General features: G+C 34.1%; 1 protein-coding gene across 2 annotated transcripts in view; it reads right to left on the bottom strand.

The window, feature by feature from the left end:
• Positions 1-18094, bottom strand: part of WDR7 (WD repeat domain 7) — a 388356-nt gene that overhangs the window by 219951 nt on the left and 150311 nt on the right. For both annotated transcript variants that reach the window (XM_025365405.1, XM_025365406.1), the window contains one exon: positions 1386-1499. In XM_025365405.1, coding sequence (XP_025221190.1) covers positions 1386-1499 — 114 coding nt within the window. The remainder of the gene's footprint in view (positions 1-1385; positions 1500-18094) is intronic.

The raw sequence follows: 18094 nt of genomic DNA, 5'->3' as shown, positions 1-18094 counted from the left end.
GCTTTCTTCTTCCCAGTGTAACAGTAGTAACCTGCCTATCACAGAGGGAGGGAGGGAAGGAGGGAGGGAGGGAAACTTCCCCTTTCTTTTCTCCTTTTATTTATTTATTTATTTTTATTTTTATTTTTTTTTTGAGACAGAGTCTCACTCTGTTGCATAGGCTGGAGTGCAGTGACGCAATCTTGGTTCACTGCAACCTCTGCCCTCCCGGGTCAAGCGATTCTCCTGCCTCAGCCTCCCAAATAGCTGGAATTACAGGTGCCCACCACCAACCCCAGCTAATTTTTGTATTTTTACTAGAGACAGGATTTTGCCATGTTGGCCAGGCTGGTCTCAAACTCCTGACCTCAGGTCATCTGCCCACCTCGGCCTCCCAAAGTGCTGGGATTACAGGTGTGAGCCACCGTGTCCAGCTCCCCACTTTAATTTTTGTTAAAAATTTTCTGGTATTTTCTGGGCATGCTTCTTTCTAAACTATTGATTTTTAGTTATTTAAGTTCTTCAGATATTGAACTTTCTTGCCTCTAGTACCCACGACATGAAAATATTAAATTAATATTTTCTAGGCATGCTTCTTTCTAAATTATTACTATTAAATTAATATTTTTTACTATTAATATTTGTTGCTTCTCAACAATTATACATTTTATGATCAAATTTTAAATTTTAACCATCCACACCCAAAACAAAAGTTTGCTATTCTTGATACCAATAAAAGTATTTATACTAGGTTATTTTTATCCTCTGTGCATTCAAAGAAATTGAGCTGAATGTATTTGGAGATCCAGTAATTGAAACTGGTTTAAGAGTATAAAAAGATAGGCTAAACATTTATAGTGTGTGAGTTTCCTAAAATTTGCTTTATGTTTTTCGCCTAAATTTCACTTAATGTGAAAGGTAATACAGATAAGAATGTTCAGTGGCCAAACAATTAAAAAGCAGCATTCACTTCCACAGTATAAGTATAAAGAGTAAGTCTTCCTATACAGCTTATATTGTATATATTGTGATTAAATTTTAGTATTCTTTAGTTTACCTGATAGTTGCAAAATCTTTCAAAACTTAATGAGTATATTCCTTTACACATTCCAAGGCTTTAGCAATGATCTCAGCCTCTGAATTAAAAGGTCTCCAGAAAACAAGTGCACAGCTAGCAGGTTTATTATTACAGTTACAATCAGCAAACCTGGACCAAATAAACAGTTCCACTTCTTTTCACCTCAAGATCAAAGAGGACACTAAACAGTTTCATAAAACTAAATACACCATCAGTACAAGTCTCCATCCTTTCCATCGAAATACTTAATCCCACCACAAATAACCTAGAAAACATTTTGCAATATCAAACAAAGCTCCAATCAGATGTTAAAGATGTCTGTGCTTACCAGTGGTGATGTCATCATCAACAAGGTCATGTTCTTCCTCCTGGACTTTGGCTTCAGACCCTGAGGCATCAGGAGCCGTGGTGATAGTCTGCATGGCTTCTGATGTGACTCCAGCTAAAACAAATGTGAATCACAAGGCTTCATTTTAAAAAATGAAAAGTAAGACAAACAGAAATTTTGAAGATTTTTAATTTACTTAATGGATATAAACACAATACATTAAAAAATATATATTCACCAAAATTAGAGACACAAATCAATGAATAAAACATTCACATGTGCTCTATTTATTTGTATGTATATATGTACATAGGTATGTACTATATTTACTTTTAACCAAGATCTGGGAAAAACAGAAACAGGATGCTGAAGTATTAGATTTTTTACTTGATTCCTTTCAATGTTTTTGCTACAGTTACTTTGGCTGATTTTAACAATTATTCAACAAAGAGGAAAGTGTGGATTGTTTTAAAAGTTTACTTCTTTTTAATGTTAGTTTGTTTATAACTTGGGAGTTGGGAGGAAGGATGAGGACCGGAGAATTTGTGTCCTGGAGCTAAGCAACGCACCTGAAACGCACTGCCCAAAAAGAGTATAACATCTCCCTCTATGAAGGAATTCGATATAAGGTCACATAACTATCACAATGAAAGAACCTAACTGAAAGCAGACAGGCAAAGAAGTTCAAAGGCCAAAAGCTTCCATTCTGTAAATCGCCTGAGAATTTGCCAGCTCACACAAATGTCTTTTCCTTACATACCTATCATCTTTGATGATGCATATTTGTTGTCATCTTGCATCTGTCACATTATTTCTCAATTTCACAACAGATAGTAGCGTGTGTCGATATTTTTCACATGGTTATCAAAAGGTATTTCTCAATCATGATAATATACAAATCTCCCCATTGGAAGCTACTCTAGGAATTAAACTTTCTAACCAAATCAGCTTAAAAGGATATCAATAACTGCCTACATAGAATCCATTTAAATATTTTAAAGACCAAACACTTACTTAGTTTAAGGACTTCTTTTCTTCCAAGGGGTATTAACTGAAACATTTATGTGAAATTTAGCCTTGCTACCTCCGGTTAACCAAAGGCATCAAAAGAGGAAGGATCTTAGCCACGAACCACCATAACAGATCCAGAAATGGACCTACCAGTAGGCAGTTCCAAGCTCTAAGGATTAAAACTTGCGGACTAAACACACCATTTTAGTACCACTACTTATTCAGAGTTGCTTTAAAAAATAATAATAATGCTAAATAATGATCCCTGATGAATAAAAAATGACAAAGCCACCACTTTGCAGAAGCATTTTTTTTTCCAAAAAACATTTTTTACTTTTATTTTAGGTTCAGGGGTACATGTGCAGGTTTGCTATATAGGTAAATTGCATGTCACAGGGTTTAGTGTACAAATTATTTCATTACTCAGGTAATAAGCATAGTACCCAAGAGGTAGTTTTTCAATCCTTACCATCCTACCACCCTCCAGTATGCCCTGGTGTCTGTTGTTCCCTTCTTTGTGTCCATATGTACTCAATGGTTAACTTATAAAAGCATTTTTATTGTTAGCTTTATATGATCAATTTTAACATAAAGGAGGGCATGTACTAGAAAAATAATATTACTTTATTAAAGATAGCTATAAGTAAAATAAATCACAAAGAGGAGATAAGGTAAACATTACATTCCTAAATAGATATTGCTCAAATACAAAACCAAAAATCATTATTTCATATTAAATCAATATATAAATCTTTGAAATATCTCAGTCTCATTTCTTGCTTAGAACTTGATAATTTTTAAAATTAGACAAACATTGAAAACATATTAAGAAATAGTTTGGACAGTAACAATCAGCATTAGTATTTTCCTTTCCTATAAAATTAAGGGATCAATTAAAATAAAGCTGGCATTTATGTAAGTTTATGGATCCATTTACATTTATCCATTTACAAGTTTATGGATCCATTTACATTTATCTCATTTAATCAGAGAGGCTAAGTAATTGCCCAACATAATACAGCTACTAAATTCAGGAACCAGAATTGCGACGTAGGTCTTTTGATTTCAAACTTCAATATCAATTTACCACCAAGTCTTTCCAGGGACTAAGTTCCTGGGGACAGGGTGGGAGGTGTCACAGAACATCACAGAATAACCTTGAGAAATCACAGAATCACACAATACTGATTATAAATACTACCAAGTATTCCACAAAGTTCCTGTGCTGTGCTAGTTAACTATTCAACCAAAGGAATTCAGTATTTTGGAACAGAGCTTAAGGAACAAACATGTACATCTCAAAGTAACTGAGGCTGAAAGACCAGGGAGTTGTGCTAAAACTGGTTCTTTGATAGATGCTTTCCAAAACTTGGTAAGGGTTATGAAATCCCTGGCAGAAAAAAAGAAAATACAAAGAAAAGAAAAATACAGACCAATATCTCTCATAGTCTCAAGAATTTGTAACAAAACTAAAAGCAAATAGGATATTTATTTGCTTTAGAATTATATATCAGGACCAAGTAGGGTTTATTCTTAGCATGAAAGGAGTTCCATTGGCCAAAATGGATCAATATAATCCAAAATATTAACAGGCTAAAGAAGAAAAAAAGAATTCCTGATCATATCAATCATTTGACAAAATTCCACATCCATTCACGAGTAAAAACAAAAAACCTCTAAGAAAAATAAGAATACAGAGGAACTTGATAAAGAGCATCTACTAAAAGCCTACAACTAACATTATACTTAATGGTGAAAGTCTGAATGCTTTTGTCCTATGACCAGGAATATGGCAAAGAAAGTCACACTTACCACTCTTAACATATCATTGGAAGTTCTACCCAATGCCACAAAGCAAGAAAATACACACACATACACACAGTTTGGAAAGAACGATGTAATTGCCCTGTGTGATGGTTAATTTTAAGTGTCGACTTGATTGGATTAAGGGATACCTAGAGAGCTGGTAAAGCATTACCTATGGGGAGGTGTGTGAGGGTGTTTGTTTCCTGAGGAGACTGGTGTGTGAGTCAGTGTACTAAGCAGGAAAAATCAGCTCTCAATGTGGGCAGACACCATTCAATTATCGGGGGCCCTGGTTGAACAAAAGAGTAGAGAAAAAGCAAATTCTCACTCCTGGAGCTGGGACATCCTTTTTCTTCTGCCCTTGGACATCGTAACTCCAGGTTCTCCAGGCTTTGGACTCCAGGACTTATACCCAGCAACCCCCTGGGTTCTCAGGGCTTTGGCCATGGACGGAGAATTACACCCTCGGCTTCCCTGTTTCTGAGGATTTTAGACTTAAACTGAGCCCCACCACCAGCTTCCCTGGGTCTCCCACTTACAGATGGCCTATCCTGGGACATTCCAGCCTTTGTAATTGCATGAGCCAATTGCAAGAGCCAATTCCCCTAATAAGTCAGTCTCTCTCTCTCTCTCTCTCTCTCTCTCTCTCTCTCTCTCTCTGTCTCTCTCCACCTATTCTTTTGGTTCTGTTTCTCTAGAGAATTCTGACTAATATACCCCACTCAAAGATAAAATGATTGTCTACAGGGAAATACAGAGGAATTATCGAAACTAATAAGTGAGTTCAGCAAGGCTGCAAAATATAAGAAAAAAAACATTGAAAACATCGATTCTATTTCTACATGTTAGTAATGAACAATAGACACCTAATTTTTTTAAAGCCAGAATACTATTAACAGTAATTATAAAAACTAAAATACTTAGATGTAAATCTGAAAACCCACAAACAGGTCTTCTATGCTGACAACTACAAAACACTGATGAAAGAAATCAAAGGAGATCTAAACAAATGAAACAGAGAAATACACTGTGTTCATGGGATTGGAAGATTCAAAATAGGAAAGATGCCAATTCCCCACAAAATGACTGATACACAGATTTAATGCAATTTCTAACAAAATCCCAGTAAGATCCTTTTGTAGATATCAACAAAAGTATTCTAAAATTATATGAAAGGCAAAGGAATTAGAATAAAACAATTCTGAAAATGAATAAAGTAGAAAAAAGTCATTTTACCCAATTTTAAGACTTATATAAAGTTATTAAAACCATGTGACTTTGGCAGAGTAATAAACATTAGGTTAATGTAACAGAATAGAGAACCAAGAAGCAGACACACACTAATCTGCCAAAATGATTTTCAACAGAGGTGGCGGAAGGATAATCTCTTCAAAACAGGGCTAGAACAACTGAACATCCATAAGCAAAAAAAATGAACCTTGACCTAAGGCTCATACTTTATATAAATAGTAACTCAAAGTGGATCATGGGCTGAAATCTAATAAATAAAAGTATAAAATTTTTCAAACAAACAAAAAAAAAACTCAGGAGAAAAGCTCTGAAATCTAAGTTTTGGTTGACACCAAAAAAGCACAATCCATAAAAGAAAAAATCGGCAAAGTGGGCTCCATTAAAATTTTTAGACTTTTGTTCTACAAAGGCCCTATTAAGAAGAAAAGACAATCTCCAAGCTGAGAAAAAAGATTCACAAATCACATGTGCAACAAGCAATTAGTACCTGGACTGTTTAAGGAACTCTCAAAACTCAAGAGTAACCAATCTGGCATTTCCTCAGAAGGTGAAACATAGAGTTACCATATGACCCCGCAATTTTACTACCAGCAAATGAAAATATATGTCCCCACAAAAGCATCTACACGAACATTCACAGCAGCATTATTCATAAAAGCCAAGAAGTGGAAAGTATCCAAATGTTCATCAACTGATAAATAAATGATAAATTCATACAATAGAATATTATATGGCAATACAAAGAAATGAAGTTCTAATACATGCTGTGGCATGAATAAATATTAACAATTTTAACTAAATAAAAGAAGTCGCAAAATATTACATGCCATATGATTGCACTTACATGAAATGTCTAGAAGAAGCAAATCTATGGAGACAGAAAGTAAATGTGCAGATTGCCCTAGGGCTCAGGGGGGTGGAGGGAACAGGGAGTAATGCTAATGGGGGCTGCGGTTTCACTTTGGGTTATTTGAAAATGTTCTGAAGCTGATTGTGGTGATGCTTGTACAACTCTAAATCAGCTAAAAAACCACTGAATTGTACACTTTTAAAGGTGAATTTAGTATTAAGTGAATTACATGTCAATAAAGCTGATTTTTTAAAAGTTTAGTTTTCTGACATTCCAGATCAACGAAGGTATCCATGCCACCTCAATGTACTCTCTTGATACTTTTTTCTGCCATATAGCTAAAGAAAAAAGGGAGGAAAAGAGTCACATAGAACATTTATGCAATCAGAAAGCAAAATTCACCATGAATATTTTGTTTCAGAAAGGCATAATTTTCTACTTAAATTTTTTAAAAATTAAACTATATTCTTTATGCTGACCATATTTGTAACCATATTAATCCTCACAGTCAAATTTTCTGTATTATTTTGTTTGCAATCAATAAAAAGTGACTGATTTGTTTACTTCAAAATTATCTATATATTTCATTTTTTAAAGATCAGCAAAATATCCTTAACTCCCATAATAGAGGGCACTGTGATAGCAACACACTACTTACAATTTCTAACGTTTCTGGGAGACAGTAAAGGGGTAGGAGAAACTGAGAATGGACAGCCCAAATTACCACACTCAACTCTCAAATCCAATGGCACAGCTCATTTAAAACTAATTTTAACCGTTTGCTTGAAGGAAAATCTGATAGGTGCTTTTAACTTTTGAAGTTTTCAGCCATATAGTTATGGTAGAAGATTATTAAAAACCATTATTTAATACTTCTAAGCAAGGTAGTCATTATCTGCAAAGAAGGAATAATATTTTTTAAAATTCCTAGCCATAAACCTGGCTATTTCTACTTTCTACCTTATTTAGTTCTATCAGGACCTTATGTTAATGGGTCAAGACAACAGTACTTTCTGTAAAAGGCAAAACAAAAATCAAATCAGTGGTTGCCAGGGGTTAGGAGTGTGACAAAAGAATTGACTGTAAAGAGGTAAAGCAAAATTTTTAGCATAGTGAAAATAATCTACACCATGACTATTTACATGTGTTTAAAACTCATAGAACAATATTTTTAAAAGCGTGCATTTTACTATATATATACTTTCAAAAACTTAGCTTGTTAAAAAAAGATACAATAGAAGGTACTACATCACTGTCACCAAAGAGAATTGAAGATTATGCTAGAATACAATGCTATTTTCAACAAAACACAGATAGAAAAAATGGTTTTAGTTCTTCCTTCTACAAAAAGCTTAGCCTTTGTCTACACAAAGAAAACGAAATATCCTTGCAAAAAAATAAGAGTCCACTAGGAAAATATATTTATGGAAATTTCAGGGGTTTTTTGTATATCAAAATCATAAATATTGTCAATTAATTATATAGTGATATTTGATATGTTCTTTTGTACTTGACCTAAGTGAGCTTATTTGTCAAATTACACCATACAAGCTAAGGTTTACTTACTTTCTGAGTATTTCCAAAATATTTGACAGTGATGAAAATCTCATAAAGGTTCAATAAATACAACTTGAACATAATTGAATACTTTCTATCTCATGGCACAAATTATGTTATTTAAAAATACTAGAAAATAGCAGTAAGGGTACTTTGGGGAAAGAGGTATGATAAAAGATATAAAAAGATATAAAAAGAGTAAAGAGATATAATAAAAAAGAAATACAATTAACGGAAAGACATGAGGCACATAAAAAAACAGTGAGTCTCCAAATCCAGATTTCACAAAATAAAAAATCAATGTACATTATAACAAACAACAGTTCTCAATAAACGAGTTTTATACCATGAATCGGGGGAAAATGGGAGCAGAGGGGGAATGGAGTGGGGCAGCAAGCTGGTATGAGTAAGTTTGGACACAACAGTAAAAGGGAAGTGAGAGGGTTGTAGTTAAGTAGCAGAAGTGAAAGTCAGAGGACAAGAAAGACTATGAGATCTTCATGCCATCTAGATTTCTAAACGCGTAGATAACTCTTCATTGTGAAAAATCTACATAAATAAAACTTTCCAATTTTATGCAATATTTTCTAAACCACTTTAGAAGTTTTTTAAAAATGTAAATATGGAAATGTGATCTTCAAAATCAATGGAATTAAACTACACTCAACTAGCTCCACCAGTAAAACTGGATATAGTATTCTAAAAATTATCTTTCATAAGCTTGTAAATTACCTGTATGAATTTTTTTCCAACTTGGCTAACAATATCTGAGTAATAATAAATAATATGAACGCACAAGACTACAGTGTCATGTGACTAACATGAAATACAAGAACAAAATACTAATTTTTAATATAGTAACATGTAAAAACCAGCACTTTAACCAATATGGAAATATAAAACCACTTCAGTTCATTATCGTTTTATTTTTTTATTGAAGATTAGATTGTAGTGATAAACACTGTTAGGACTAAGAATGAAGAAGAATATTTATAAATATTAACAAAAATTCTATTTCTCATTCTCAGTAATATAGATTTCCACTGAGATTGAAAAATAGATCCAAAAGAATAGCAGATATTTTTATTTCATCAGTTCCTCACAAGTGTGGTTTTCCAGTGGTCCAATTAAAGTACACTGGAGGCAATAATTTGATATGAACATTTACTGTGAATGAAGTAAAATTTAACAATAAGGGAGTATGTGAGTATCTACAGTTTCTTTTCAGGCAGAAGGCTTGAATTTATTGGAAGCAGATCTCTGCAGTGACTGACCAACACTGCCCCACATTCCCCACAATCCTTATGACAGACAGACAGCCTGCCTCACATTAATTCACTTCACACCACTTCTATCGATCCACAGCCGGTTCCCTAGTCTCTCTGCACACATTGCCTGTCTGGCTGCCTACATCCACATCAGCACATACACACAAAGGCCATAGAAAGATAACCTTTTGCTTTCCATTAAAGATACAGTATCCACTTTTCCTTCTGCAATGACATCAAAAATATGAAATTAACAGTATAGATGTCTTGTAGAAAAGCCTTCCTGTAAGAAACAGTGAGGGTATTTATCCCTTATTCTGCATAAAGATCACTTTGATTTGTCGAAAACAATAAAGTTAGTTTATTAAAGGCCACAAAGTCATTAGAGAAATAAAAATATAATTTAAAATAAGTAGAATGTCTTCAAGCTCAAATAACAATATAAGAATTATTTGGTAACATGAGTTTTGATCTTTGTTTCTGAAGAAATGAAATATATTTTTTCCTAATTAGTATTTTTTTTTTGAAAATTGCTCTCATATAAAATGTAATTATTAGCAATTCTGAAAGCAACAAAAGGGAAACATTTACTGAAAAAATATGTAAGTAAAACAGAAAACAGAAGTGTACTATATCAATGAAATATTAATATGACAGCATAAAGCTTTATTATTTCTCTTTCCCAAAAAGAACTTAAAATTGATCCATCATTTAAAAAATCAAGCCTGATGCTTCTAATTATCACATGTACTTTTTGAAAAATTTCTGTGAGATTTGTAGGCTATGAGCTGACAACACCAATTTTGGTTTCAAAAGTCACAAATAAAACAAAGATGATGTTGTTTAACCTATAAACTGTTATGAAACAAAGAAAAAACTGTTTTTAAATACCACTGTACTAAAGCATAAGCTTAAAATTATAACCCCTGGCTGATTTAGAAACTCAAACTATAAACAGAATTGCATATCTCAGAACTGTGCTAAAGTATGTTCTTCTAAATAAGAGGGTACCTTTGAAATTCTTCACGAATTTTTTTGTTTTGGCTAGGATCACCTAGGCAGAGGTTACATCATCAAGTGGTAACAAAAACAGTACCCTCACTACATACAGTACATTACACCTGTTGTTATTTATAATAACAGTAAGCTGCTTTGGAAATCAAAGAAAGGAAAACTGATAAGGGCTGCTGAAGTTGACGGTTTAAAAAAAAAAAAAAAAAAAAGGATGCTAAGATGTGTATTGGGCCTGAAGGATGGGATGGATAGATCTGAGTAACAGAGAGGATGGCATTGCCAATATAAGTAAAGCAAAGCCATTAAAATAGTAAACTTAACCATGCAATAGGTATGATAACTGTGTAATGGTATAGGTAACAGTGCAATGTTCCCTCATGATATTAAACACTCAAGGAGCATCCAGGCTATTATGCAACAAGCCCTATACCAGAGACTAGAGACACAAAAGTAAAAAGTTATACCCTTAGCTTCCAAAAAGCTTATATGTAAACCGAAGGAGTCATTAAATAAATTTAAGCATGGAAAATACCTTAATTTTATTTGTGCTTAGAAAGGGCTCTCCTGTAGCAATGTAAAGAATGACTTGGAAGGACTCGATGAATGAAGGTAGCAATAAGGCCAATGATGTTAAAATCGTGCTACTGGGAGCCCTAGTAGTTCTTCAGAAGTGCCAGAAGGGAGACTTCCACCCTCCCCATCCTTACCTCTTTCTGTGTGGTTGTATGTATGCATGCATGCACACACATGCCCATAAGTTTTACAGAAGTTTTCATTTGAAAAAAGGATACCACTTTTTTAAAAGTCTGAAAATCACTGATCTATATATATATATTTAAAGACAGTATTTAATGAGGAGAAAATCAAGAGTAGTTTTCAGATAAAATGTACAGAATGGTAGGGCTGTTTTCTGAGCATGGGGAAGGCAGGAGGAAAAATTTATTCATTTAACTTTTTTTGAATGGTAGTTATACTAGGCAAAGAAAATAAAAATGAAGGTAGGGAAACATAAGGACTTTACACTAGAGAATCTAATAGCCATATTGAAAATACAGATTCATCAATAAATAAGTGAAAATAGTTTACATATGGAGAAAAATCAGCTCTTCTTAGGATGGGAAGAGGAAGAAATACATGTCAAAGACAATTTCACAAGAAGGAAATATTTGAGTTAGGTCTTGAAATATGTATAAGAATTTACGATGAAATGACACTAGGAGAAGAAAATTCCAGGAAGAAAGGGTACGCTAAAAGTCCCTGGCGCATCTACAGAACTGGGTAGCAGGAGCACAAAAAGTGTGAGAAGAGGTAGGCAATGAGGCTAACATAACATTTTAGGCTAGAGCCCCAAAGGCAATAAGAAACAGGGTACTAACAGAAAATTTGAAGTAAGAAAGAAATAAATTTTCATTCTTTAAAACAGATGCCTGGCTCCAGTATGGAAAATGAAGTAGAATCACTGGTAAATATAATTACAAGGTTGCTGGGGCTGGTGACTATGCAATGAAAGTAAATAAAAACTTTAATACCTGAGATTTAGGAGCAGTTAAAAAAAAAAATTCCTATGATTTCTCTTTCTGGTCATCAGAATAGTTCAGGAATTCAGTTTTAGGTAGAACCAGAAGCAGTTGTTAAAGACAATTATGAAGGCAGAGAGTTTAACGTGGTATCAATCATAGTCTGCAAAGACACAATCCCGAACGCCATAATCCTAAATGTTGAAATCGCGAAAGATGGAAATTCCTAAAGATCAAAATCTCTTCAATCTAAAACTCCACATGATGAAAATCTCTAGAGTTTAAAGTCCCCAAAATCATAATCCCAAAAGAGAAAATTCCCAAATCCTGAAATCCTGAAAGCCCGATTCTAGGGAATTGATCAGTGCGCTCTTTGGCTGTATGCAGGAGAGTTACACCATGTTAGCTACATCATGTTAGGAAGTATTACCTTTTTATTGTCTTCACTTGGAAATTAAATGGGTTTAAGGAGGAGTGGATGGGTAACAGCCTGACAAGGGGTAGACTTGTGGACTTAATTTTGGTATCAATTTAACTGGATCAAGGAACATCTAGAAACCCAACCCAAAGCATTACTTTGGGTGTGTCTGTGAGAGTGTTTCCAGAGGTGATTAATGTGAGAGTCTGAGTGGACTAGGTGGGAAAGATTATGGCCCAAATCCAGTTTAATCTACTAGTAGATAATCCCAGAGAGGTAACAAATAAAAAGCAATAATTTCTGGCAACCCGCCAGGCTGCCTTTGTATCACTGTATAAAACCTGATGAATACAAAATAATAGACAGTGATATGTCATACATTAAATTCAATGATAGGTCAGGTGTGGTGGCTCACGCTTGCAATCTCGGCACTTTGGGAGGCTGAGGTGGCAGATCGCTTGAGTCAGGAGTTCGAGTCCTGCCTGAACAACATGGCAAAACCTCATCTCTACCAAAAAATACAAAAATTAGCTGGGCATGGTGGTGTGCTCCTATAGTTCCAGCTACTCAGAAGGTTGAGGTGGGAATATTGCTTGAGCTCTGGAGGTCAAGGCTGCAGTGAGCCATGATGGCACCGCTACATTTCAGGCTGGGCGACGGAGCAAGACCCTGTCTCAAAAAATTAATTAATTAATTAATTAATTAGATAAATTCAACAATGGATACAAGGGGTTGAGTTTAGCACAGCACCTGAGATGTAGTAAGTGCTCAATAAGTAGCATTATAGTAACATTAAAGTTATTACCATTGCTTTTGCTATTATCAATTTTTGCTTATTGTTATTTTTTTTTTCCTAACTTCAGGAAAATACTGAATACTCAGCTTTTTTTCTCCATTTCATGAACCCATTTACTTATGCCTTTTAAAAACTTTTAGTATTATTTCCCTCCTTTTAGAGCCACATTTCCAGACATCTTATGATACATGTTTGTAAATAAGACACTTGATGGCAAAAAATCAGAATATTTACATTTCAAAGAACCAATGTATCTTATTTTCTTTCACTGCCAAAAAATGTTATTTTCAAATATCTAAAGACACACACACACACACACACACACACACACACATCAGTAGGAAAGCTTTTGACTCTTAATCTCTTCACACAATGTGAATAAATGGTTTGAAAATAAACACGCAAGAATCTGGTTTTAATATTGTGCTAGCAGATGATACATTTAATTGGCAACAATATGCTACGAGATCACACTATAAGGTATTTTGGGTATTCCAATAACTTATCACAAAAATATATTAAACATTGTAATGTGCTCTGACTTTATTATTTGAGAATATTCAGTTATTTTATAGATAAGAATAAAATGGATGAAACTCATAAGAAGTGTTATATAGACAGTAAATAAATGAGTACCATGTAAGAATATAGGCAAAACTAATAAGATATATTAAGTACAGACAGTAAGTTAATGACCTAGAAGATACATGATAAAAAGCATGAAACAAGCAAGAATGTTACTTATAGAGAGAAATGAACGGAAAGACAGCTCATAAGATAAAGCTGTAACACCTCTCAAAAAAAAAAAAAACGCAGGAGAAAATCTGCATGACCTTGTATTTGCCAATGAGTTTTTAAGATACAACACCAAAGGCATGAGTCATAAAAGAAAAACTAATTGGACTTTATCAAAATTAAAAACTTTTGTTCTGCAAAGGACGTTGTTAAGAGAATGAAAAACAACCCGCAGACTGGGAGAAAATATTTGAAAAGTATGTATCTGTTTAAGGGCTTCTATCCAGTACATACGAAGAACACTTAAAACTTTACTGTTGGGCCGGGTATGGTGGCTCAAGCCTGTAATCCCAGCACTTTGGGAGGCCAAGACGGGTGGATCACGAGGTCAGGAGATCGAGACCATCCTGGCTAACAAGGTGAAACCCCATCTCTACGAAAGATACAAAAAATTAGCTGGGCATGGTGGCGGGCGCCTGTAGTCCCAGCTACTCAGGAGGCTGAGGCAGCAGAATGGCGTGAACCCGAGAGGCAGAGCTTGCAGTGAGTCGAGATTGCGCCACTGTACTCCAGCCTGGGCAACAGGGTGAGACTCCGTCCTCAAAAAACAAAAACAAGAACAAAACCAAAATTTTATTGTTAGGCAACCCAAGGTAAAAAAAAAAAAAAAAAAATTTCTTACAAAGGTAAGAAAAATTGGACAAAAGATGTTAAATAGGTATTTCACCAAAATGGACATATGGATGGCAAATAATCATATGAAAATACACACAACATTATTAGTCAATAAGGAAAGATGAACAAAAATCATGGTAAGATATAAATACATACTTATTACAATGTCTAAAGTTAAAAAAATACTAACAATATCAGATGCTGACAAAGATGCAGAGCAATAGGAAAGCTCACTCCTTCTTGGTAGGCACAACTGCTTTGGAAAACAGTTCCAGTGAATTTTTAGTCATACTTACACTTACACAACCAAGCAATTCCATTCCAAGGTAGTTGCTCAAGTGAAAAAACATGAAATTTGTGAAACCTGGAAACTTACATTGACATAATACCCTGTACATGAATAGCTACTGGAGCTTCATTCGTGATCATCAAAATCTGGAAACAACCCAGATGTTCCTAAACAGGTGAATGGATAAATATACTTTGGTACAGCCACATAATAAAACACTATTTACCAATAAAAAGGAATGAACTATTGATTCATGCAATAACACGAACGAATCTCAAATGTATTTTGCTATGTGAAAGAAGCCAAACCCAAAAGACTACAGGTTAGATTCCATCTATAAGGAATTCTGGAAAAGGAAAAACTGTAATGATGGAAAACAGATCAGTGATTGCCAGGGACTGGAAAGAGAGGGGTTGATTACAAAGAGGCTATATAAGGAAATTATTAAAGTGCTATAAACGTTCTGTATGGTACTGTGGTGATGGATACGTGACCATTTATCAAAACCTAAAGATCTATCTGCTACAAAGAATAAACTTTATTGTATACACATTTTTAAAAATAATGAATTAACCAAAATGCCAAGGGAACCCAGGATGAACTGTAGATTCTGACAAATGAGTCTATGTAAATTACAAATGTAGGACATAACCTCACTGAAGGTGTAAAGAAAAACAGCTGACCTTAGTAACTTTGGAAAACAGGCCAAAAAACTGGTTAATGTAAAGCTAAAGACAAAAATAACTATACACAATACTACACTATAGTTGGTAAACTGGTTTTTCACATGGTATGAGTTAGCAATTCTGAATTACTTTTAATGTCTACTAGGGTTGAAAAAACAAGTAAATATTGTAGATAATGAGAGTCAGGTTTCTCAAATTCAAAGAAGGAAGTTAAAAACAAGCAAAGGAGAAAGATTAAATCTTTTGGTAATGGATGAAAATGAGAAATATCAGTATGAACTCATATCCACTTTAATATACAGGCACACACTAATACAGAAATAATTCTAGATGTGTGGGGTATACATGGGCTAGTGTGTATACATATGTTTCGCAGTTCTGTCCACTCCCAGGACCCAGAAGCAGTGAAATCCCTGTAGTAACAAGAACACCTAGCACTCAGATCTTAGTGTCTAATACCTCCATTAAAAAGAACCAGGGCTCCTTAGAGAAATGGCTGATTCTAAGGAAGGCAGGGAAAATACAGATGAGCATACAGATGAGCAGGGAGACTGTGCCAGAAAAAAAGAAAGTACTTTAAGAAAAAAAGGTGAGGCCATATCAAAATGACAGTGGAGCCAACTTAAAAGAGCTCCCTATGGCCAATGCCAGGATAATCTGAGCAATGAACTGGCATTATAAAAGTTCTATTCCTCAGACAATTATTAGGAGCCTGCTGAGGGCCTGGCGCTGGGTCTTTGGGGACAAAATATAAGGTCCTGGATCTTGGCCCCAAGGAGATCTCAGTGGAGTACTTTCTATATGTATTTATTTTTATGAAGACTCTATGGCTTCAATATCACAATGGAACACAAATTACGTCTCAAAATGTAGATATGTATTTATATATAAGATATAAAGAAAGAAGTAAAATCACAAGCCTGAGAGAAAACTAAGTAAGCAAATGCATGAAATATATTGACTTCAGCCTGGAAACAGGACAAAGTGGCATCAAACTGCTGAAGATTTAAACACACATACACTGTAATGAGCATAATGCATCTATAGAAGCACATCATGATTCCACCACATTACAGTGATTAAACCTCACAATTCATTTTAAAGACTATTCATATCTAACCAATGATTTAGAGAATGAAAAGTTGAATTAAGTAAGGGAGCACCAATCATTGCCTCTGGCAGAGCTTTTAAGGAATTAACTTGCAAACAAAGTTATAAAAAGAATGAAAAATGAGCCAGACAAGTAATAAGACCACAGAGATATGACAGTGTATGAAGAGAATATAAACTTTCATTTTTAACCCCGTCCCACAAACAAAAACATAGCAAAGTCTATTTTTAAATAAGGCGGCCTACTCTTAGACTACAACTCTAACTTCTTCCTTACTCTGGCAGTAAGCAGGGGAAACCAGGAAAGGAACTTGAGTCACTACAAATAAACTATCATTAAAGAAAACTTGAAAAGATTAATAAAAGTAGATCTACTCTTACAGAGAATGCCTGCAATAAAGAATTATGCTTTAAAGAAGTTAAATGAATAATCCCTATCCACTTGGTGTATGAGAATCATATTTGATTTTGCAACCACGGATTTCAGTTAAGAGTGTTTCCCAGCACATTTTAAAAATGTGTTTAACTCTGTCAGCATAAGTAGATATACCTCGACATGTTATCAGGCTATAGCATACATACAATGTTTCACATAACATTTAATGCGGCATTAATATGTAAAATACTTCTTGAAACCGTGCTTGGTACATACCAAGTCTTATATATTTCTATACATTTACAAACAGTACAACTGTATTGTAAATATCTTAGTGTTGTCAGCTCTTTTACGACCCCTACAGCACATAAATATTATCAGCAACAATGTAATATATTTCAGTATCAGTAACAAGTATTAAAATGTCATAGTTCTGATAAATAAAAAAGTAAAACCGAAATATATGATATGAAAGCTACAAATAGGTGACCTCAAGTAATATTTAAGATACTGTCATCCTGTTCCATTCATCCTTTTTGTTTACATATATTTCACAGAGATTCTACATTTATATAAAAATTAAAATAGATTTATACAGTACAGGAGTACTACACCCTCAAAAACAGTTTTAATATTTCGCTCTGAAAATGTCTCTTTTAAATGAATTCCCTGGCACTTCCAAATGCTCTATTTATTTTCCAGCTGTTTAAGTGACTGGCTATGCTGGGCACTCTGAGTCCTTCACCATCTCTGTAATAGTTCTTACCGCACTGTTTCATTGTTCATTTGATTACCTGCTTTCCTAATACACTATAAGCTTCATGAAGACAGGGACCATGACTACTTTGTTTATCATTATATTCCCTAGCCTACAGCTGTTTGGCACTTAATAAATAGCTATTGAATTAGGGAGGGAAAGAAAAAGGGAGGAAAGATCGAAAACAAACTGTGATATATACATTGATCAGGACATTTACTTAACATTGTTTTAATCTTTTATTATTCACCAGAAGCAATTCTATATGCAAATATGCAGTGTTTATAAATGAAATTTTGACAAATGTCCCATGTATAAGATCAATTTTATATATTCTTAGTATCTATCAAAAAGTATATAATACAAATTATATAATCCATTTATTAAGAAAACTCTTTTATAAAGCAGTAGCAAATACTAAATGGAAAAGAAAAGATAAATTAGGTAATTTAATTTTACATAAATAACATAAAAAATACTACCTACTTAACCGCAGTATCACCCTCAGTAACATAAGCATAAACAGACTATTCCTTAGAAATGTAATTGGAGAAAAGGCAACAAATTTCACATGTTTAATTATTCTAGCCCAG

Source organism: Theropithecus gelada, chromosome 18 (assembly GCF_003255815.1).
Source record: "Theropithecus gelada isolate Dixy chromosome 18, Tgel_1.0, whole genome shotgun sequence".
Taxonomy (NCBI): domain Eukaryota; kingdom Metazoa; phylum Chordata; class Mammalia; order Primates; family Cercopithecidae; genus Theropithecus; species Theropithecus gelada.
The sequence above is the reverse complement of the archived record's forward strand: the minus strand, read 5'-3'. Positions and strand labels throughout refer to the sequence as shown.